Below are 24,791 nucleotides of genomic sequence, written 5' to 3' on the forward strand. Positions count from 1 at the left end.
GGTCACCTTCAAAGTACTCCCCTTGGGAAGCTATGCACTGATGCCAGTACCTGGTTCACCCTTCAAAGCAATTTTGGAACTCTTTTTCTGGAATGGCCATCAGAGCTGTCATATTGCCCTTGATGTCCTGAATGTCATCAAAATGTCTTCCTTTCAATATTTCCTTTATCTTCAAGTAAAGAAAGAAGTCATTGGGGCCAGATCAAGTAAGTAGGGAGGGTGTTCCAATACAGTTATTTGTTTACTGGCTAAAATCTCCCTCACAGACGGTGTCATGTGAGCTGGTGCATTGTTGTGATGCAAGAGCCATGAATTGTTGGTGAAAAGTTCAGGTCGTTTAACTTTTTCATGCAGTCTTTCCAGCACTTCCAAATACTAAACCTGGTTAACTGTTTGTCCAGTTGGTACAAATTCATAATGAATAATCTCTCGGATATCAAAAAAAGGTTAGCAACATTGTTGCAACAAGTTCACGAACTTGTCAGCCCGCGTATACCTGAAATCAATATAATATTGTATATGAACTGTAATTGAAAAATCATATTTTAAAAAAACCACAATAAGGTATCACTTCACACCTGTCAGCTATTATTGAATGGCTATTATCAAAAAGACAACAAATAACAAGTGTTGGCGAGGATGTGGAGAAGAGGGAACCCTTATGCACTGTTGGTGGAATTGCAAAATTGGAGATACATCAAAATATTAAGAACTACTGGATGACCCAGCAATTCCATTTCTGGGCATTTACCCAAAGAAAATGAAAACACTAATTTGAAAAGATATATGCACCCTTATGTTCACTGCAGCATAGTTCACAATAGCCAAGATATGGAAGCAACATAGGTGTCCATTGATGAATGGATAAAGAAGTGGTACATGTATACAATGGAATATTACTCAGCCACAAAAAAATGAAAACTTGCTATTTGCAACAACATGATTATACTAAGTGAAATAAGTCACAAAAAGACAAGTACTGTATGATTTCACTTATATGTGGAATCTAAAAAACAAAGAAATGAACAAACAAAATGATACAGAAACAAACTCAGATACAGAGAACAAACTGGTGGTCACCAAAGGAGGGGTGGGTGGTGGTTGAGCAGAAAAGGGGAAGGGGACTAAGTAGTACAAACTTACAGCTATAAAATAAGTCATGGGGATGTAGTGTACAGCATAAGGAATAGAGTCAATAATATTGTCATAACTATGTACAGTGACAGATGGTTACTAGATTTATTGTGATCACTTTGTAATGTATATACATATTGAATTACTATGTTGTACACCTGAAACTAGTATATTGTATGTCAACTATAATTAAAAATAAATTTTTAAAAAATGATAAAACCAATTTTGGCAAGGACATAGGGAAATAGTGCACTCTCATTTCTGGTCAGGGCTGTAAATTCAGACTAATTTTCTGGATGGCAATTGGGCAATGTGTACTGAGAGCTTTAAATGTTCCTTTAACTTTTTGCTCAGCAATCTTTTAAAATTTTTATCTTAAGGAACTGTCTAGACAGATATAAAAAGACATATACAGGATCCTAATTTTAACATTTAAAAAAATAGCCAAAATTATAAACAACATCAATATCCAACTGGTTATTCATAATGTACTTTCTAAATGTTAAGACATTCTTATCTTTACAAATTCAATGCATGCTTCAGTTGATATTAAAAGACTACCTACAGTTGTCAGGTAGACTAGTAAGTTTTTAAAAAACCAAAAAAACTTCAATGAGATATCACTTCACACTTGTTAGGATGGCTATTATCAAAAAACAAAAAACAAAAACAAAGCAAGAAATAACAACTGTTGGTGAGGATGAGGAGAAAAGGGAATATTTGTCAGCCATAAAAAAAAAGGAAAGTTTACCATATGCAACAACATGAATGAACGTTGAGGGACCAGCCCATGGAGTTCTTATTATGATTGCAAGGTGCTCCCAGCAATAACTATCAGGGAACTTTGAAAGACACAAAGTTTATTACTTATAGGACCTGGAAATTACATGGCACACCTGGGGCCACACATTCTGGGATTCTGCTTTCATTGAGGCTGAGGGTGGGGGACTAGGATTTTGAGGGCTCACATTTTATGGTGAATTTTAAACATATGAGTAAGAGCAGGATTTTAATGTGTGGGAAGAGTAAAAACAAGTGGCCCAAATGGTCAGTTACTGAAATAAACCAAGATCTCTGAAACAAAGGCACCTGAGGGGGTGGCAGCCCCTAAGGGGACTCTGACTCAACAGGGCTAGCCTGACCTTTTATCTAGTTGTGTCTGGAAATGTGTATATTGGAGATAGCCATCTTTGAAGGAGATGCCTTGGCAATCAAATCTTAAATTAGGTACTTGCATCACAAAAAGAAAAGCCAACTATCAGGGCTTACACTACAGGGTATTATGCTAAGTGAAATAGGTCAGACAGAGAAAGACAAATACTTATGATCTCCCTTATATATGGAGTCTAAAAAATCCCCCAAATACAAAAAAACAAAAAAACCCGAAACTCATAGATACAGAGAATAGATTGAGGGTTGCCAGGAGTGGGAAGTTAGTGGGGTGGGGGTAGGAGACAGTGAAATGGATGAGGGTGGTAAAAACATACCAACTACATAAACTACATCACGGGGATGTAATGTACAACATGGTGACTATAGTTAATAATACTGCACTATATACTTGAAAGTTGCTGAGAGATCTCAAAACACCTCAGTACAAAAAACAATTGTAATTATGTGTGGTAATGGATGTTAACTAGACTAATTGTGGTAATCATTTCACAATATAAACAAATATTGAATCCTTATGTTGTAAACCTGAAACTAATATGTTATATGTCAATTATATCTCAAAAAATGCTTACTCTGTACATTCATTTTATCAACATCTTCCTTTGATATCAAGATGAGAACTCAGTCATCAGACATGATGGTAAGCTTGGTGGCCATTCACCTTACATCATTCCCCTCTGTACTCCCCTCAAGTAAAAGTGAAAAAAGAATTATGGCAAATATCTAAACTTTCAAAAGTGGTCAGATGGTTTGTGGAGAGGCCACAATGTAATGATGTTTTTCCACCATTGAAACACCTTGCCCATTCCCTTTAATAAGTACAGAAATCTATGGTCCTCCTCACATTTTGTAAAATTAAGGACAAAAACACCTCATGCCTAAAAAACACAATCAAGCAAAGGGAAAAACTGGAACTTTGTTTCTTAACTGCATGATCTGATATATGCATGCCCATTGCTCATCCCTTAGAAATCATGTTTGGGTCCTGTTTCAGTTTTAGTGATCACTCCTCAACAAAATAATAAAATCTGAAAGGTATTTTATAAGATTCATTTGGCCTAATTTTAAATATTTGACTGCATTTTTGTGAATGTATATATATATATATGTATATATGTGTATATATATATATATATATATATATATATATAATTTTTTTTTAAAGATTTTAATGGGCAATTGGGAGAGGGGAGCAGACAAGTTGCTGTTTTTTCATTTTCAGTCTAGTTGTGGAGGACGTCGCTTCACTGGCCCATGTTGGTATTATCATTGCTCTCTTCCCAGGTGAGGCCATTGGACGGCTGCTCACAGTGGCTCACAGCAGCTCAGACAGCTCACACCCACTGCCAGCCAGGCTCACTGCAGCCTATGCGGTTGCTGGCGACTCACTGCAGCCCCAGCTCCAGGTCGAGCTGTTGTTCACCATCTTAGCTGTAGAGGGCGCAGCGTCACTGGCCCTCATATGGGATCCGGGCCCTGCTGCTCAGAGCTGGCGTCCCAAGCCAACTCCTAACCAACGCACCACTTGGCCGGCCCAATGAGTGGATATATTTTTAATAATTTGAATCAATTATTTCAAGTAATTGATTCAAATTGAGGCATGGTGTGGATGACAAAAAATCGCTTGAATATTTTCATAAAGGTGAATTTAACAAGTTATGATGCAGAGTTCAATGGCTTGAACTTAATCAACTTTTTATCAAATACATTTTTTATATTAGCACCATCAAAAAATTGAATTGCATGTTTTTATTCACGCACAGACTATATATTTTTTAATATTTCAGGAAAAAATATACTTTAAGAAGGCACTTTCCTTAAATATGGATATTCTGTACTCTCAGGCTTATGGAGGACAAAGGAATTAGGAGGAAAGAGTTAAGTTATGAAAATACATAGGAACTATTCTACCAGGAACACAGATCTGGGTTTTTTTGTTTGTTTATGTCAACCAACATTTACTGAGCCCCCACTATATGCGAAGTGCTAAGTGTTGAGCTTGGCTCCTTTTTCTCCCATGGTCACTTCCAATTCCATGACAGTTAATATCACTTAAGACCAATATAAAGTTAATATCACTTAAGTGACTATCAGGACTGATATTTTAAATGGTATTTTGCAAATGAAGTGTACTTTCACTTACATTAAATTCAGGATAAGTAAACATTTTAAATGATCTGCACTTATTAAATGATCTGAGAGTTCATCTACAGAAATACAAGTCGATACTAAATCATCATGGCACTGGGTATGAAAGTGGGTAGCTGCGGCAGCCGCAGAAATGTGTGCCTCAGATCTCCTTCAAGAGAAATGGCTATGGAGAACCCAGCTGCTGCAACCCACCCCTGCATCCCGCGGAGGCTACACTTCCCTCAGCTGTCCCCAGCCAATGACTGAGCACAGCAGGGGTCTTAGTGCTGGCCCATCCCTTCAGGATTTAGGCAACTTCTCTAATGGGTAACTTTGGCTAAAGGACTCTCCCCACCACTCCCACCCCGCCCCCGTTGGCTTGGCTAAAGCTTTCCCAGAACTGCACTATAGTCTCAGGCCCTCCCTACCCGGTCCAGTTTCCCTCTCCTCTCACAGGTGGCAGGCCTACAGTACAGCTGGAAGGCTCTCCCTGTCTACTCCTGCTCCCTTCCCTTTATCCTTCACAGACAGTTCCCTCCGATAAATCTTTGCTTGTCTAACCCTGTTTTGGTGACTGTTTTCTCAGAGAACCTGAACAGACGCAGGTGGTACTGAGTGGTTTAAGGAACTAGGCAATCGAGTTGGAGTTTGGAGACAGGCTCACTCACTGCCTGGCTGATTAAAAAATGGCCCCATCTGAGTGGCCAGGTTGCTGATTTTTCAGGGTGATCTAGGAAAATGTCCTAGTGGCGGGAACTAGCCTTACAGGTGTGACAATGATTCAAGCATTTGAAAGATACGAGGGACACCGTGTCTGTAAGGACAGCAGAGTTGCTGGTTAAGTTGTATTAGGGCACTGCAGAGAATAATGAGAAACTGAGGGCCATTAGCAATTAGAGGCTCAGTATGAAAGCCAGAGGCCGGAGTCTTTGCTGGCTTACAAAGAAGCACTTACCTCGTGGAGTGAAAATGCAGACAAAGCTGAGGAGCAGACACAAGACTTCATAATGAGAGTCACAGAGCTCTCAGACATTTAAAAGCTCAGCCAGTGTAGGTCTGTTTTGCTAAAGACAGAGCTCTGGTAGGGAAAATATAGGCTTTTGAAATATGATGGGAGACCTCCCAGGATGTTCCAAGGATTTGGGAACTGCAAACCTCCCTGAACCCCTAGAACTTAGAGAGGTGTTCCACCCCTTTCTAGTAAGAGCAAACACTTCTCCCATATGGGAAAATTCCAAAGCTATCACCCCTGCAAGGCAACAGGGGTGGCGCTCTCCCCACCTACACTCCAGGCTGCTGGGCCAATAACTGGAGTTAATTTCCAGCACTTCTTGGCTGTGGATATGTTGGGCCAGACAACAGTGAAAGACATTACACACCAAAGGAGCTGTGAGAATTAGCTAGGGTTTACTGGCATTAGCAGACAAGTCCTGGTGCTTGATTAGGGAGACAGGAATGTAACACTGAAAAAAGAAGAAGGCATCACATTGGGGGCATTTTCTTATGTCATGGGATGTAGCAGCCTGGCAAGGACCCCAGGGGATGGGGCAAACTCACTGCTAGGGCAGCTCTTAGGAGCTTGGAGAAAGTGGTGGTCAATGCTGAGCAAAGTGGAACACACTGTGTTGCCCTTGCAGCCTGTGGAAGAAATGAAGAGCTGAGGGAAGATGGCATGCTGGGTGGAAATACAGGCCACAAGACTATCAGATTATATTCCACAGGAAGACACATCATTCCCCAAGGTCAACAGGAACGTGCTAGTGAGAGGCACTAACATAAGAGCATTAACATCACCCACAAATTCAGTACTGGTTCTCCTCTAGAGGACAGAACTGATGGCAAGAGGCAGTCCAGGAGCTGGGCTCTTTAAATTCCATGGTGATTACACCCTTACCTCCAAATACATGCCAGTAATAATAGCCAGGTGGCTGTGCTTAATCATTAGAAGCCAGGAGGCCATAATGATCAGCAAGGTTGGAGAAGCAGTCAAATAGCCTTAGTCTGCAGGGAGTTGTGGAAACAGTTAAAAGCATGGTGTCCTTGAGGCAAAACAGATGGCCACCCAATGAGGATACCTTTTGACATCTATAACCAGAAAAAAAGCAAGAATGGAGACATAGGGGTCTGAGTGTAGTCACAATAAAAAGGCACAATCTCTTACTCAGTTACAAGACATGGGCCAATTTTTATATGTGGAAACACTTACTCAAAAGGTGGTTCGGTCCCAAGGAGGAGGAACTTTGCAAACCCTCAGCAAGCATATGCTATCTTGGTTCCTCAAAAGGACCTACAACTATTTACTGAGGTAACTGCACTGCGGAAAAGGGAATACCAGATATTTCAAAGACTATTGGACCCAGAGTTTGAGCTGACATTTGATTCCCAAAGACCTGAAGAATCATCATAACCCTGTTAATGGGGTAGCTTATGAGGATCATTTAATAAATGGAGATCTATCTAAAGTCTAAGTTACAGTAGGTCCACTATGGCCATGGACATACTCAGTTGCCACTTTCTCAGTTTCCCAGTGTGTAACTGGGAATGATATAGTTGGTATAAACATCATATTGGGCCCTTGACCTATAGGGTTAAGGGCTGTGACAGTGACCAAAAAAAAGTAAAAACCTTTTAAATACTACCTCATCCCCCCAACCAATATATTAAATTAAAAACAATACTGCACTGGGGATGGATAGGATAGGGGAGATTAGTGCCACCATTAAAGACCTAAAAGATGGGGGTAAGGAGCAAGTGTGGTCTTTCTCATACCCCCATTTAATTTGCCAGTCAGACCTCTGCACAAAGCAGATAAATTATGGAGAATGGCTCCAGAGTAGGCCCTTTTGAGGAATCATTACATATAACACATACTTGCTGTGGGTCTGCAAAGTCCTGCCCCCTAGGGGCCAAGCTATCTCTTCAGCGAGTGGTTCCACATATGAAAATTGGCTCATTTGCAGTGATGTAGGCCACTGCAGATTGCTGAAAGTAGTAGCCCCGATCAGTTGCCGTGCTGGACATAGTATCATCGCTAGGCCTCGTGTACATGGTATACAGCTATTGATCTGGCAAATACGTTTTCTATTCTGGTTAGAAAAGAGTATCCGAAACAGTTCGCATTACATGGAATGAACAATATTCATTTAATTTTGCCCTAGGGCTGTTAACTCTCCTGCACTCTCTGGTAGTCCAAAGAGATCTGGACTGACTAGACATTCCACAGAACATGATATTTGTACATTGACGACATACTGCTGATTGGACAGGACAAACAAAAGATGGTTTTAGTGCGCTGGAAGCCTTGCTAAGACCCGAAGTCAAGAGGGTGAGAAATTAATCCTATGAGGGTTCAGTGATCTACTGACTTTTAGAGGTCCAGCAATCAGGGGCATGCTATGATATGGCTTCTGAAGTATAACTGCTGCATTGGAAGGAACACTGTGCCTGGTAGGCCCCTTTGAGTTCTGTAGGCAACACATTCCACACCTAGGAATACTTATTGCTCTGGGCACAGGTTGGGTAATACAGAAGGCTACCAGCTTTGCAGAGCAGAAAATAGCTCTGCGGGAAATCTAGGCAAACAGCCCTGAAACTTGAGCCATAAGATCGACAGACCCGCTGGTGTAGGAAGCATCAGTGGTGGGGGAAAGACGGTGTGGAGTTCACAGCAAGCCCTAGTGGGAGAATCATAACACAAAACTTTAGGATTCCAGAGCAAGGCCATGTCACCTGCAGGGGAGAATACCTTTTGAGAAATAGCTCCTAGCATGTTACTGAGCTCTGATAGACACAGTACACTTGACCAGGAGCGCCAGGTAACCATGTGTCCAGAACGGCCCATAATGAGCTAAGTTTAGTCAGACCCACCAAGACATAAAGTTGTATGAAATCAGCAGCTGTCCTTCAGAAAACAAAAATAGTACATCTGAGGCTGGGCCCAGGCAGGACCAAAGGGCACAAAGAGGCTGTATGAGCGGGCAGCACAGACCTCCATGTCACCCACCAGAGCTGCGTTGTTGTCATTCCTCCCACTTATACCTACAGCCCTATGGGGATGGGAGGTACAACCAGCTGACGGAGAAGGACAATGGCCAAGCTTAGTTCACCAATGGGTCGGCTTGGCTCAAATTGTGGGTGCAAGATACAAATATACATGGCTGCATTTACAGGCATGTAAAACAGTGGTCTTGAAAGACAGTGGTAAGGGAAAATCTTCCCAATGGGCAGGTCTGGGGGCAATGTACGCAGTCATCATTTTCTGTAGAAGTGGTCTTAGGTGAGATTCCTGGGCAGTGGTCAATGGCTGGTGCTCTGGTCAGGGTGTGGAAGGAAAAGGGTTAGATCAGAGACAGTCTGGGGTAAAGGTAAGTGAATGGACGTGAGGGAGAAATAATATATTTTTTAAAGATTTTATTGGGGGAATTGGGGGAGGGGAAGTGTTGGAGAATTGGGGAAGGGGAACAGCCAAGTTGTCCTTCAATTTTAGTTGAGGAGGGCCCAACTAGCTCAGCCCCAAGTCCAGTCACCATCTGGCCGCCCCTTGGCAGCTCACAGGTCGGCGTAGCCACCATCCCATGCGGGAGTTGAACCAGAAACCTTGTTGCTAAGAGTGCACGCTCTAACCACTGAGCCATCCGGCCGCCCATCGGCAACTCAGCTCAAGGTGCCATGTTCAATTTTAGTTGCAAGTGGGCATAGCCCACCATCCCATGCAGGTGTCAATTGGCAACCTTGTTAGGAGCATGTGCTCTCACCAGCTGAGCCATCCTGCCACCTGTTGGCAGCTCAGCAGCTCAGCTCGGGCACAGCTCACTGGCCTATGTGGGAATCGAAACTGGCGACACTGATGCTCAGAGCTTGTGCTCTCAACCCAGCCACTTGGTCGGCTCAAGAGTAAGTATTTTTGTATAACATGTTAATGTCCACCAGAAAGCATCCACCACAAGAAGAGGCACTGAACAACCAAGTGGACAAAATGATTCCGTCAGTTGACATTAGCTAGCCTGGAGGAGACACAATGGGCACATGGATGTAGTGGCTTGTGGCAGACAGAGGCTACGCGTGAGCCCAACAGATGAACTCCCACTTACCAAAGCTGATCTAGCCATGTGTCTCTGACTGTCCAATCTGTGCCCCTTTAGATTCCTTTAGAACAGGCCAATTTGTGTCATCTTGACTACACTGTATCCCTTTGATCCTAGAAGGGCCAGCAATTCACTTTCATAGGAATACCTATTCTGGTATTCCCAGCTACCAGAGCCACAAAGCCTCAGTCAGCACTATATGGATGTCAATGCAATGACTAATTTACAAGTATGAATCCCACTGAACACAGTGTTCATCCAGGGGACTGACTTCATAGCAAAGGAGGTGAGAGAGTGGTCCAACCATAGGACCCACTGGTCTTATCACATACACGCAATCCAGAAACATACAGTCCCATAGATCACTAAATGGCCTACTGAAGTCATGATGTAAGCACGAGTTCAGATACCATCCTACGGGATACAGTATATGCATAGAATCACAAACCTTTGTATCAGTCCAAGAACTCAGAGAAAGGAGCGGCTCCAACTATCATTTCTAGTGACCCACTGGAGGACTCTACTCCCCATTCCTAAAACTCTGGGCTCTGCAGGGTTGAAGGAATTGGTCATGAAGGGGGGCACACTCTTGCTAGGAAACAGCAAAAGTTCTACCGAAATGCATGCTGTAACCGTCACCAAAGTACTTCACTTACGTCCAGGGATGAGTAGGCTAGAAGAGCTGTCACTCTTGTTGGCAGGGGTAATTGACTTTGATCAGCAGGAGTGGGTGGGATGGGAGAAACCCATGCAGAACACATGCGATCCATTTGGTGCCTACTAGTATTCCCTTGCTCCACTGCAACTGTGAATGGGTGTGTGTAGCAACCCAGCCTAAGAAGGGATGATTACTAAGGGCTCCAATACGTCAGGAATGAAGGTTTAGGTCACCCCACTAGGTAAGCCACCAAGACCTGCTAAGGTGATAAAGACGATGGAAGACAGAGGGGATGAGTACTAGTTTTGGCCCTACAGTGACAGGGAATATCGATCACCCGACCAAACTCCCTCTCCTAAGACAGGTACCTGGGAATCATGGAAGAGCAGCTCCTCAAACCTGCAAGTGGATCTGTGTGGAGCAGGAGGTACAGCCTTAGAAGTGCCCTGCTCAGACTCCCCTCAAGAGCTGGCTGCAGGAAGCACAGCTGACCGAGTCCCAGCTGCCACCCCTGGCCACTGTATTCACTGCAAGGCCATGCCTCCCCAGGGCTGCTCCCTCACTGACTGAGCAGTGAGGGTGACAGTGCTGGCCCATTCTTGCGCCACATGGGAATCCTTTGACAAGCAACTTTGGCTCATGGACCTCTTGTCAGCCTGGCCCGAACTTTTTTTATTTTATTTTTCTTTTTAAAGATTTTTATTGGGGAATTGGGGGAAGGGAAACAGGCAAGTTGCTGTCTTTTTGTTCTTCAGTCTAGTTGTGGAGGACGTTGCTTCACTGGCCCAAGTTGGCACCATCATTACGCTCTTCCCGGGCGAGGCCGTTCGCGGCAGCTTGAGGGCCGCTCACGCTAGCTGCTGGCTACACACAGTAGCCCATGGCAACCCACTGCCACAGGGGCTGCAGCCTACGCCATTGCCCGCAACTCACAGCAGCCCAGCTCCAGGTTGAGCTGTTGTTCAGCATCTTAGCTGTAGAGGGCAGTGTCACTGGCCCTCATATGTGGGATCTGAACCGGGGCCCTCTGGCGTCCCAAGCCAGCTCTTAACCAACACGCCACTTGGCCGACCCTGGCCCAACCTTTTTTTTTAGAACTGCACTGCTGTCTGAGACTCTGCTTACCCAGCCCCCTTCCCTCCTGACTCCTGACACAGAAGTCAAGCCTACAGTACAGATAAAAGGCTCTCCCTGCCTACCCCTGGCTCCCTCCTCTTCATCCTTCAGACAGTTCCCCTTAATAATTCTCTTGCAAAATCAATCAATCAATCAATCAACCTCTTTCGTCTTATCCCATTAAGACAACTGCTTCTTAAAAACTGAAACTGACACAGAAACTCATGTTTATGGATCAGTATTTGCGTATTTTCTTTGAAATTACATGCAAATAGCAGTATAGGTTCACTTTTACCTTAAAAGCAAGTAATTTGAGGCCTACAATAGACCATAAGGATTAAAAGATAGATGGTTCACCTCTTCTCAGCCTTATGAAAGATATGAAATATTTAAGATATCCAAGAAAGCATAAAAAATAACAGAAAGAAAAAGCTTAAGAAATAAACCTTACCCAAAGAGCTGAAGTCTCTCCTGTGTATCTCACCCTGTGTCTTCCTCCCTTTCCAGATTTTTATCTTTTTTTAAAAAATTTTTTATTGGGGAATTAGGGGAGGGGATCAGCACTGGGGAATCAGGGGAAGGGGAACAGACAAGTTGCTGTCGTTTTGTTCTTCAGTCTAGTTGTGGAGGACGTTGCTTCACTGGCCCATGTTGGTATGATCATTGCGCTCTTCCCGGGTTTAGCAGATGGGTCACCGGCCATTGGAGGGTTGCTCACGGTGGCTTTTGGCAGCTCACACTGGCTGTCAGCCACTCACGGTAGCTCACTGAAGCAGGAGCTACAGCCTACGCCATTGCCGGCGACTCATGGCAGCCCAGCTCCAGGTTGAGCTGTTGTTCACCATCTCAGCTGTAGAGGGCGCAGTGTCACTGGCCCTCATGTGGGATCTGAACCGGGGCCCTGCTGCTCAGAGCTGGCATCCCAAGCCAGCTCTTAACCAATGCACCACTCGACCGGCCACAGATTTTGATTTTTATCATCTCTGGGTGTGTCTTCTTATTTTTACAACAAATATATGTATTTTTAAACAACATATTTTTTCTTTGGATTCTTAAAATCTCTTCTTTACCTAAAATTTCCTAAAATTTAGGTTTATATATATTTGTAATAGTTTACTAACTGATGTCACACAAACTATTTATGATTTAGTGAGATTGAAGAGAAATTATTTAGCAGAAATGGTTCAGGTACAATGCTGAGAAAAAGGATGTTTATTATTGTGATGTGACCATAAATTGTAATTATTAATTATGAAAATTACATAAATGCAAGGTGATCATTAAAGTCTCAAAAAGCCAAATATGAATAAAGCACAGGCAATAAGTTCAACTGAAAAAAGTTCTGACATAATTCTTTTACATGTTATATGAAATCTTAGGAAGAATCATTGCAATAATTATTCAAAGTAATATTAAAGGTAACACAAGAGATGGTCGGTCTTTAATGTAAATTTAAGTGTATAGTGTCTACAATAATAGATTAGAGCAAAAGTATATGTGCAATTTCTAACAGAAAAAATAAGTTAGTTTGCAAATACTGTATTCTTTTTTTTAGAAAACAAAGCAGATCAAGGATAAAATGTTGGATAGTCTTATGAACCAGGCCACCTTTTAAAGATAATATTTGAGGGCAGTTAGAATGAGCAACATTAAAGTTCTATACATATACCTAAACTGTTTGTTATACTGAGAGCCAGTACAATTGACCCCTGAATAACGTGGAGGTTAGGGGCGCCGACCCACTGGGCAGTAGAAAATCCATATATAACTTCAGTCAATCCTCTGCATTTGCAGATTCCCAACCTCGGAAAGAAAATACTGTTTTTGATCCATGGTTGGCTGAATCCACGGATGTAAAACCCGGGAATACGGAGGGCCAACTGTGTATTTATTGAAAAAACTCCACATATAAATGGACCCAGTCAGTTCAAACCTGTGCTGTTCAAGGGTCAACTGTATTTTTATTTGTAGTTTGTAAGTCAAAATGTAACAAATAATTATACATCAGTATTGGTAGGAATACTAAATATTATTTCACAACTGCCACTATGTGTTTCTTCTTCTCTGATACAATCGGCACAGATCCAGGCTTGCTATGCTTGAGACGGTTCACTTCCCTAGAAATAAAACAAAATACACAAAACATAAGCAAATTTATGAGAAATCACCTTAACCAAAGAAAACTTTCACAGAAAAATCACAAAGTATTTTCTCTTATTGGAAAATCGCCTATTGAAAAAAAATATTCTCACAATGAAATTAGGTAAAAGGTAGCTAGAAATCAACTTTTGTTAACTTATTTAATTGCTTATTCTCTTATTACATGTCAGTGTCTTATTAAGTTTAAAAACCTGCCACAGTTATTAAAATATTTAAAAGGGACTCAACCCCAACATCTATCCAAAGACAGAAAAATAATAATCATTTGTATACTCTAAAAAAAAAGAGCTCCCTCTTAAAATTTCTATAATACTTTGTGTGAATTCAAGAACTGCAAAGAGAATGTTCATTATGAGTAATGGTGATGATGGGGAGGAGTTCTGCTTTAGAGCCAAAATACTGGATTCCAAATGTTATGATAAAGCATATTAGAAAAATTTTATTTCAAAAATGTGCATGATGAGTTCTTTGCATTCTTTAACTTGGAAAATACATAATACCTCTTAATTCTACCTACATTAGAAATCATTTTTTAAAACATTATCTATTTACAATAGCTTTTTAATATGAGCAGAAGCATTTTATTATTTTGATAAAAGTTATTTTCATTGTCCTTTAAACATATTCTCAAATATAGGTATTAGAAATTCTCACAATCTTATGATTGTTGCTTCCCCTTTTATTAGAAAAGAAAAACTCAGAGAAGTTGTCAAAAACATTTCTAATATAGAACAGCACATAAACTGTTCCCTTGAAAGGAAGTTTTTTTGTTTGTTTTTGGTGAGATGAGAAGGGAAATCAGAAAAGAGTACAGAGATAGAGCCAAATGCCCCCAAACATACTTTCGTCGACGAGCTTCTTTCATGATGCGCTGTTCTTGAATCTGACTGTAGATAGATTTAGGTAGATGGCGGTGACGAGCAATTCGTTTTATATGAGGATGATACTGAAATTTCTCCTTCAACTTCTGGTTATAATCTTTGGCTGCTTTTTCTCGTGATGTAAGCTGAAAAAATGAATTTTGACATTTTAATGAATGAATGGTGTGTTGTATTGCTTCAGTGTAACAAACTTAGGAGTACCCAAAACTTCCCCCCAAACTAAACTTTTATGACATGCAACCAAAACTGCCAATGTAATTATGCCCTTTACAAGGTTATGTTAGTAATACAGCTCTGTGAGCACTGAATTTCCTTTTAGGCAGTATGTATGCCTGCAATGTGATAAATGCCACCAAGTGAAAAACAGCAGTGCTGAGGAAGCAGGCTATGTGGACCGCTGAGTCGGACCTGACCTAGGCATCAATAACAGAAAACCAGCTAAATTAACTACTCCAATTTTTTTCTATAGAAAGAACTACTGAAACAGAAAAGAAAATGTTCGATTCCGTATAACTGCCTTTGTTTAACAAATGTTAAGGATGATACAATTTAGAGGAACACTTAATGAATTGACACCTAGGCATAGTGTAATATTTACCAATCATTAAACATAAAATAAAATTGTCTTTAATTATGGTTTGTCATATCTTGATTTTCCTGCCGAGGCTAACCAGTAAATAACTCACCCTTAACCTTTCCTTCTTAAACTTAATATTTATTTCTGATATAAACATTGTTATGTTTCTTACAGAAAACATGAAACATTTAGAAAGATATCAAGAACAAAAAGTCAGCCATAACCCCACAACCCAGAGGTAGCGAGCCAATGATAATATTTGTTATATTTCATTGAATCTTTTTTAAAGTCTGAAGTTTTCTGGGTGTTGGTTGGTTTTTTGGTTGTGGTTGTTGTTGTTGTTAAGTGTTTCATTGTGTCTTGATATTAAAAGACCTCGCAGGGACTTGGAGCCTTTGATCTGCCAGGTCACTATTTCTTTAACAAAAAAATAAGTGTTCTAAGTTCTAAGCTTCTAGTCCCTACATCTTCGCTCCCTACCCTCAAGGAAAACACAAAGAATCAAGAAGGCTCAAATATTATCATCAAACGTCTGAATTAACAAAGGCCTCTGAAGGTGCCTTTGACATTAAAAAAAAAAAAGAAATCTTAATACAGCCTTGTCCGTTTTGGTGCTAACTTATTTCTTTTTATCACAACTATGCCAATTTGACCAAAATACCTAAAGCACTTCAAATAAATTATCTTTACAATGACATCCAATAAAAAATTAGAAACTACCTTTATGACAACGAAAGAAAATGGGGTCTCTTACCACACCCAGTTTTTCAGAAGCATTAGCTTTCCACAGACGAATGTTCATTTCATCAGATCCACACATAATATACTTGCTGTCAGAAGTCCATTTTACACAGATAACATGTTGCATTCTTTTTGTGTGATAGACTTCCCTATCGAAGAGGAATTAAGTTAAAACCCTTAGGATTTTGGTACAGATTTTGTTTAACCACTGCCTATCAAGTATCAGGATACCATTTTTGAGTCTTAAGAGAGTACAAAAAAGAAATTCCAATTCATTTTAATGTATTTTTATTGAACCAAACTAACAAGAGTCTATGCTAAGTGTTGGGAAACTAAAAAAAAAAAAAAAATATTCCTCTTCTCACAGAAGTTAGAATCCAATAAGAAAAATAAATATAAACAAACTAAGCAAAACTAGGTATCTAAAAAGGTTCAAAAAATAACTGAAGACATATAACACAAATATTTTGAACCTAGAGTAATTTTATAACAATAAGAAACGGAGTGTTTTTAATAAGCTTCCCCCACATGCCCCCAAATCAATTCTCGTCAACCGCCATACTCTTCTTTTTTCATTTTACAGGAAAACAAAATAAATGCAATGGCATCAAAGAACAAACACATCATGACATGTTGATTGTAATATCTGATTTGTGTTTTGGTAAAATTGTTTTAAAAGCTTACTTAATTGAAGTGAGAGTTGATTTACATGTGTGAAAATAAAGGGAGGGCTATAGAAGTGTCTGATGAGTTGAGGTAAGAATCAGTTAATAAACGGAGATGTCAAATATCATACCTATTTGGAAAGGCTGTGAAACATGCTAAGTGAATTCACAGAAGATACTATATTGGGAAGTGTGAAGAATAGCATTAAAAAGAAAGTAAAAGATAAGGTCACAGAAAATTAACAAGATGAGATTTCTCAAGCAATAAATTTTCCATATCTGGATTTAAAAAAAAAGACTCAATATGCAGACTACTTGAGAGAAAGGAAACAAACACAGCAAACTCTGCACAGGAAAAATAAAAACACCATACATGATGTCTAAATCAAGCAGAGTTCATATCTATAAAAACATCTCTGAAATACAGTCACAAAACTAGGCTTTTACACTGTTTCTAAAAGATATGTTTTGAACTCCTAAATGAACATGTACCTAAACCATATTAGATTTACTTCTAAAAGTAAGAAAATGCTTAGAAAGAACATCCTATTATAAGGAAAAGTAGATGAAACTGCTTTTTCTTATCCTCTCAATGCTGTGCTTTACAAGACTAAACTCTTATAATCTCTACGTATTTAAGGGGCTCTTTTTTACCCATAGCCATGTAATGAATTTAAATATTAGGAAATTCAATCAGGCTTTGGTAACCATTAAAATAACCTGTTCGTGTATTAGAACAGTCAAATCCAATGATCGGTCACTAAACCAACTTAGAATCCTCCTTACTGGTAAATTATGCAGCGTTAACTTACAGATAGATATGTTTATGCTTGCACATATATATAAAACTCACTACCAGGTATACTATTAGGAGATAAATGCATTTTAAAATTTAAATTCTTTATATACAAAGTCAAAATAAACTAACTGCTCCATGCGAATGTAATCGATTTACTTGTTTGCTTAGTAAATATTGCATGAAATCCCAATAGAAGACTATATTCAAATATCGATTTACCTGTAGCTATAAAAACTCTACACAAAATTTACTTTAAAAATAACTATTTTAAGGTCTTTCAAAGGAAAATACTTTTAAAATACAGATCATTCAAAGCACTGCCTGTGTTATTTGATGTTTGTAATGATAGGAAACTAGAGCAGACCTTACAGAAACAAACAGAACTAGCTTTCAAGCAGATGAAGGCAAAGGTCAGAGGGAATAAATACCATTTATATGTAAACTGAACAGGAAGTAACACATATTAGGACTGTGATTATAAAACCTCCATATGACATCAATTCCCCAGAAGTGGGGTGTAAGAACCCCTCATTTCATACAATTTTAGAGTAATTTCAGCTTTTTTGCTAGACTTGTATTTAGGTGTCCACATTGGCTTTGGAATAGTTCAACTTAAACTCAGCTGCTGGGACCTTGGGATTATAGGTATCTAAACATTCCCATTTCTCGTAATCTTTTTTGATCTTTTCCCACCCGTTGGAAAAACACTGTCCTACTACTTTGGAGATTCTGGTGTCAAGAAATGATGGAGGGTTACATTCTCTTGATTCTTAATATTGTCCAGAGGGGTGAGAAGAGTGGAAACTATCAGACTTGCTTTGGGCCTGACTGAAAAATCCCAACAAACCATTTATGACAGTTTGGATAATATCAAGTCAGTTTAACAGGCATACAGAAACCAACACCAGGAGTTCTACAATGCAGATCATGGAATGAAGATCTGGGGATGGAATGAACATCAAAGTTGTCAGCACACTCCAGTCAATATGCATTTGATTTAATCAGACACACAGTGACGATGACAATTATTTGCTGGCAATCGATGATACAAGGTGCGTTAGGAACCAATATGGCTTCCTCAAATTGGAGGAAAGAAAAGATGCAACTATCATAACGAAAAACACCAGAGACAAGCAGATTGGGTATGACAAAAAAGGTATGGATGTGTTGCTTGACTCAGAAGGAAGCTCGGTCTGAAAGATCTTTTGGTTGTAAACACAGGGCCGGGATTATAGTGAGACAAATGAGGTGCCTACAATGTAAACGCTGAAGGAGGCACTCACTTTCAGGGCTGTGCAGACGCGGGGTTGGCACTTGCACAGCCCTGAGAGTGATTAACTCCTTGAATTCTGCACCCCAGGCCTGGCCCTGCTGGAACAGAAAGACGATGTGTCAGGAGGACACGATATGCCTTTGCAAACAAACAGCATTCTTTCAAGCAGAAGGTTCAGAAACCTTCAACACTGTAGAAGCTAAGGCTAGTTACCATTAAGAGTAATGATTAAAGTTCTCATCACTGTCCTAAAACGGTGAGAATTTTCCACCCTGTTATAGTAACAATACCAAAATGAATGCTCTTTAGATTTTTTTAAGTGAAAGAAGGGTCCCTGAAAAATTCTCGGCTACCATCAATCTTGATGAAGCCGGGTAAACTGCTCTACCAGCTCCACACTGTTGTTCTCCAGTACAGGGCATGACCTCCCACTCTCATCACACAGGTTCTCTGTTCTTCCCTTTCCCTCACTCTTCTCCTTTCCTTTTCTACTACCTCCAGTAATTCCCTGATATCTTTCACCAAGTCCCTCTTCTCTCCACTGAACTATAATTTCATCACGCAAGACCAGGCCATTCAATAAAGTATATGTGTGTATCTATACGCGTGTATGTATTGTGTGTATGTGTGTGGGTGTGTGTATATTTTTATTGTATTTTAGAGATATTTAGATTTCATTTTAAAATTTTAATGTTATTAATATTATTGTATTAAAATGGAGGTGGTCATATCTTTAGGTGTGAGCAACACCATAATCCTTTAACTATCATTATTTTTTACAGGTCAATTTCCTCCAATTTACTCGGATTTGCTTTGAATATGCTTCTAGGAACACATGTAAGGCCTTACTAAGAACAAAAAATGTGTATGAAAGTGCTTTGTAAACCATAGCACACTATACAAGAGGCTGTATCTTACACAGGAGTTAGGTTTTAAAGTCAGGCTATAAAGCAAAAAATCAAGGGCAGTCAAAATTATCCTTAAAAACCTTAAAATGCCAAAACTTATAGTTTTCTGTAAACTACTTCAATACAATAATATATAATACAGTATAGATAATAGAAATATACACTACATTCAGTAACGTATAATATGTAGTAGAGGGCGAAGGTACACAAAACAACACACGTCTCAAACACTTGAAGACACTCAATGCGCTTATAGAATGAGACACACACACAGAGTACAGGACAGCTGAGTCTTCTGTCTCCCTCCTCTTGATCATTCCAGGGCACATACCTAAGTGGAATGGAGGGAGAATGATCCTGACAACTTAAACTGGTTTTTTTCTCTCTCTCTCTCTTTTTTTTTTTTTTGCCTTAGTGTGTAAGAGCTGAATTTGAATAAGAAATAACAAACGTATGATACTATTAATTGCTCTTCAACTCTAGTAGGGAAAAACTTATCTAAGTTCTTCACTATCAAATTTAAAAAATGTTTAAGTTTACCATATTTCAGGGTGGCGAAAATACTCTGTATGACAGTACAATGATAGATTTATGTCATTATACAGTTGTTCAAACCCACAGAACATACAACAGCAAGAGTGAGCCCTAAGGTAAACTATGGACTTTGGGTGACTATGATGTGTCAATGCAAGTTCATCCTTGGAAACAAGTGGACCACTCTTGTGGGGATCTTGATAGTGGGGGAGGCTGTGCATGTGTGGAGTCAGGGACATAGGACATATGGGAAATCTCTGTTCCTTCCTCTCGATTTTGTTGTAAACCTAAAACTGCTCTAAAAAAATAAAGTATAAAAAAAAGTTTACTATAAAACATTTAAAAATACTTCCAAAATAAAAGCCTTCCCCGTAAGGCAAACACTAAAATGTCTCATCAACAAATTATATAAAGACAACATCCTGATCGATGAAAGAAACTGCCCAATAGGCTGAGGTTTCGCCCATAGATGACACAGTGGAAGTTGGTACCCCATGTCACAATACCGGGGTGTGGGCCCCATAGCATACACACAACCAAACACCCTTTCAAAAAAAAAAAATGATTAAGACAAGGAAAAATCCAACAAAAACAAGTGGTTTATTGGGAGTAACATACCTGCTTCTACCTTTATCCACAGGAAAGATTCGAATAGATTTATCAAAACTGGCAGACACAAACTCCTTCCCAGTGGGGGCGTAATCCACATCAAGCACTGCAGAAACATGATCCATGTGGACCATTACAGGAGTGTCCAGTGCACGCATGTCAAAGGTATATAAGCTGCGAAAGAATTTTTAATTACTTGACAAATATCTATAAAGAAGCATATGTAATAGTAAGAGACACTATTGAAAGTAAGATACTTGCTAAATAATACACATCTAAATAAAAAGCTTAATTCTTTATACAGTAGGAAAGGGATAGGGAAAATATCAATAGTTTTTATTATATCTTAAGATTATACATATATACTTTCATCCTTATAAACATAAATCTCATTGTTGAAAATGTGGAAATTTCAAAGTACTCAGAGTACCAAACTTACCTTTAATTCCATCACCCAGAGAAAGTCACCACAGAGATAAGATTATTTCTAATCTTTTCACCATGCATTTAAATATATATATATATATACACTCTTAATAAATTTAGATAATACTGTATAAAACTCTGTATTCTGATGTTTCAGGTAGCACACATTATGCGCATTTATCCATTGAATAATCTTTGAAAAAATTTTAGTGGTTGGATATTTAAATATGAGTTAAAATAATTTATAATTTAAATAAATTCATTAATAAATAACTTACTGATAAGTAATTATTAAATAAAATTCTAATATTTCCATTTTTGACATTTAATCTTTAATGGAATGAGATGGTATCAATTAAATCTGGACAGATTCCTACAAGTAGGATTAAGTCCAAAGGCATGAGCATTTTTAAGGCTTCAGTTGACAAATCATTTCCAACAAAATTATACTAACTTATCCTCTTATCAATGATATATAAGAGTGAACATGGCTTTTCAAAGGCTGTAGTAAAGTTAGAAAACTACACGTTGTGCACAATTGGTAAAAACAGTAATTTCATGACTGTCAAGGTTTAAAACATTCTTAACTAACAGCTAAAAGAACAGCACTTCAAACAAGCCAACATGGACAATGACAACAGTAATACGAAATTACTGTGACCAAGTTCCTAACATCAAAACACTTCAAGATGCTAAGATTAGTGAGTGAAAATTTGAGAAGGAACACGATATCTACAAAATTTCAAAGTATCTCCCCAAAAATATGTATTAATCACAAAAGGGAAAAATAGAAGCTTTATTGAGGAAAAACCTGGCAGATGCCACCTTAACTATGTGATGAAGATTAACATCATCAGTTATAAGATATACTGACATCATGTAATCCTGATTCCATGTACCAAGGACTTATCAGTTTTGTGGTATTCTTGCCAAAAATGTGTAATAATGAGAAACATCAGTTAAGCCCAAATTAAAGGCAGTCTACAAAATAACTAACAAGTTAAGTCATGAAAGATAAGGGTAGACTGAGGAACAGAGACTGAGCAGACAAAAGAGGTAGGACAATCAAATGCAACATTTGATCCTGCATTGGATCCCAGAATAGAAAAAGAACATTAAGGGCACCCCAGTTGGGACCCCCTCTCGTTTTGAGAGTTGTTACTTTCTGCTCTAATAAAACTACCCTCTACTGTAAACTTTAAAAAAAAGAAAGAAAGAAAAAGAACATTAAATTGGTGATGGAATAAAGTCTGCAGTTTAGTTGATGGTATTGTACCAATGTTAATTTCTTAGTTTTACTAACTGAACTATGGTTAGGTAAGACATTAACATCAGGGGAAGTTGGCCGACAGGTACTATTTTTACAAATTTTAGTTCAAAATAAAATGTTTAAAAAAACCTAACACTTCAAAAAGAATGTTTAATACCATTACTATAAAAAGTCATTGATGTTAACGATAAAATATCCCAAATAAAATGAAGTTCTCAAGAGATAAGTCGTTCTTTTTAAAAATCGTCCAACATAATACCACAGGATTGTCATCCAAGGTCATGCTGATCTTTGAGGTTAAATTTCTGAGTTGACAACTGCTTTATATTCCATGTCTAGAGCAGTGGTTTTCAACCAAGTTTGCATTATTTTGGTAATTTTTTTTTGTTTTGTTTGTTTTTCAGTAAATTTTGTTTGGTTTTTTTGTTTGTTTTTTTAAAAGATTTTATTGGGGAATGGGGGAGGGAAACAGCTTTGGGGAATCGGGGAAGGGGGACAGTCAAGTTGCTGTCCTTTTGTTCTTCAGTTTAGTTGTGGGGGACGTCACTTCACTGGCCCATGTTGGTATTATCATTGCGCTCTTCCCGGGCGAGGCAGATCGGTGGCTGGTCACTGGACGGCTGCTCACGCCGGCCGCTGGCTGCTCACGGTAGCTTACAGGAGCCCACTGCAGCTCCACTGCAGCCTGCACCGTTGCCAGTGACTCATGGCAGTCAGCTCCAGATTGAGCTACTGTTCACCATCTTAGCTATAGAGGGCGCAGTGTCACTGGCCCTCATGTGGGATCCAAACCAGGGCCCTACTGCTCAGAGCTGACACCCCAAGCCAACTCTTAACCAACGTGCCACTCGGCAGACCCTGACCTTTTTCTAATGTAGAAATTAAAAGGATGCCACATGAGGGCCAGTGACGCTGCGCCCTCTACAGCTAAGATGGTGAACAACAGCTCGACCTGGAGCTGGGCTGCCATGAGTCGCTGGTGACGGCGTACGCTGCAGTGGAACTGCAGTAGACTCCTGTAAGCTACCCTGAGCAGCCAGCGGCCGGCGTGAGCAGCCGTCCAGTGACCAGCCACCGATCTGCCTCACCCAGGAAGAGCGCAATGATAATACCAACATGGGCCAGTGAAGCGACGTCCCCAACAACTAGACTGAAGAACAAAAGGACAGCAACTTGTCTGTTCCTCTTCCCAGATTCCCCAAAGCTGTTTCCCTCCCCCATTCCCCAATAAAATCTTAACAAAAAGAAAAAGGTTAAAAATGTATTCAAATTCCAAGCAAATCAACCCATTTGAATGGACAATGTTTACATAAACGACATTTTGAGTTATAAAATTCTTTAGAAATCATCTTCCAACCCTCGTCTTTTACAGATGATGAAACTATGGCACAGAGCTATTTACATGACTTGTTCATATTTTTATAGTAGTTACTGGTTGGGTCCAGGCTTCAACTTCAGTTTCTAATTCAGAATCATTAGACTATTTAAAGGGCAACAAAAGAAAATATTAAGAAAAAGAATACCATAGCAAGATCACATTCAAGTAAGCGCAATTATGGTACTCTAACAGTCACTTCTTACAAGGAATGTGCTCTTTGTTTCTAGTGCCATATGTAATTCTTCCCAAGGCAAGCAATGAGAAATTCCAGGGATACTCTGAAAAAAAGATATCTTGCCAAAATAGCCAATTAGAATAAGATTTAGAAACCTTAAAAAGGTTGGTCTACAGGACATTCTTTTATTGCCTTTAACCAGAACAAGGCCATTTAATTTCAAAATGTCAATAAAGGCTAAAAGGGCTCCAATTAATTTGGTTTGGTATTGCTAGTTAATGAGCGTCCAACTGAATTTCCTTTTAGTACAGAAAGTCATGATAGATGTTTTTAGTTGGTACCACTACAGCATCATATAATGAATCCTATTTCTGAGCAAATTTATGCTTTCATAAATAGTAGCAGAAAGAATACAGAACTTAAATGCAGAAGCTCTAAAGTTAAGCCCAACAATGCACTTCCACCTTCTCAAAAAAAAAACAAAAAACCCCAAAAAACAACCTGTATTAAGAACCTACTAAATGCATAGCACTTACAATAAATGCTTTAGATAAGAAAAGATGACTAAGACACTCTTTTCTCACTAGGGAGATTCAACTCTCTGCTTTAATAGCCTCATCTCTAAAAAGGGGATAACATACATGTCTACCCACCTTACACGGATACTGTGAAGAGAAATAAGATAGCCAATGTGAAATGCTTCAACAAGTTTTAAAGCAATATACAAGGAATCATAAAATTGCATCTAGGCAAAGAACATGAGGCCACTAAGTAACTTTTACATGGAGTCACAGAATAATATCTACCAATACTAAGGTAAAGATTGAAACTATGTTTTTCTTTTTGTCTTACTGAAGTAAGAGCGACAGTTGATAACATGATGACATGAGTTATCAGCTACCTGAAGAGCTACACATTTTGTAGGTAGACATTTTTAGTTTCTATGAAAACATGTATGGTTTAGTTATTTATATGGTTTACATCAGAGATCAACCAATTTTTTTCTGTAAAAGGGCCGATAAACATTTTTGGCTTTGTGGGTCATATGGTCTCTACTGCAACTACTCAACTCAGGTATTACAGAACAAAGTAGCCATATT

At 39.2% G+C, this 24,791-nt stretch overlaps 1 protein-coding gene across 1 annotated transcript in view; it reads right to left on the minus strand.

The window, feature by feature from the left end:
• Window positions 1–12,478: 12,478 nt before the first annotated feature.
• DCAF13 (DDB1 and CUL4 associated factor 13) overlaps window positions 12,479–24,791 on the minus strand; it is a 32,005-nt gene continuing 19,692 nt past the window's right edge. Inside the window, 4 exon segments of the mRNA XM_019632173.1 lie at window positions 12,479–13,412; window positions 14,298–14,461; window positions 15,668–15,803; window positions 20,452–20,616. Of these exon segments, the coding sequence (XP_019487718.1) occupies window positions 13,325–13,412; window positions 14,298–14,461; window positions 15,668–15,803; window positions 20,452–20,616 (553 nt within the window). The 3' untranslated portion in view covers window positions 12,479–13,324.

Source organism: Hipposideros armiger, unplaced genomic scaffold (assembly GCF_001890085.2).
Source record: "Hipposideros armiger isolate ML-2016 unplaced genomic scaffold, ASM189008v1 scaffold_1094, whole genome shotgun sequence".
NCBI lineage: Eukaryota > Metazoa > Chordata > Mammalia > Chiroptera > Hipposideridae > Hipposideros > Hipposideros armiger.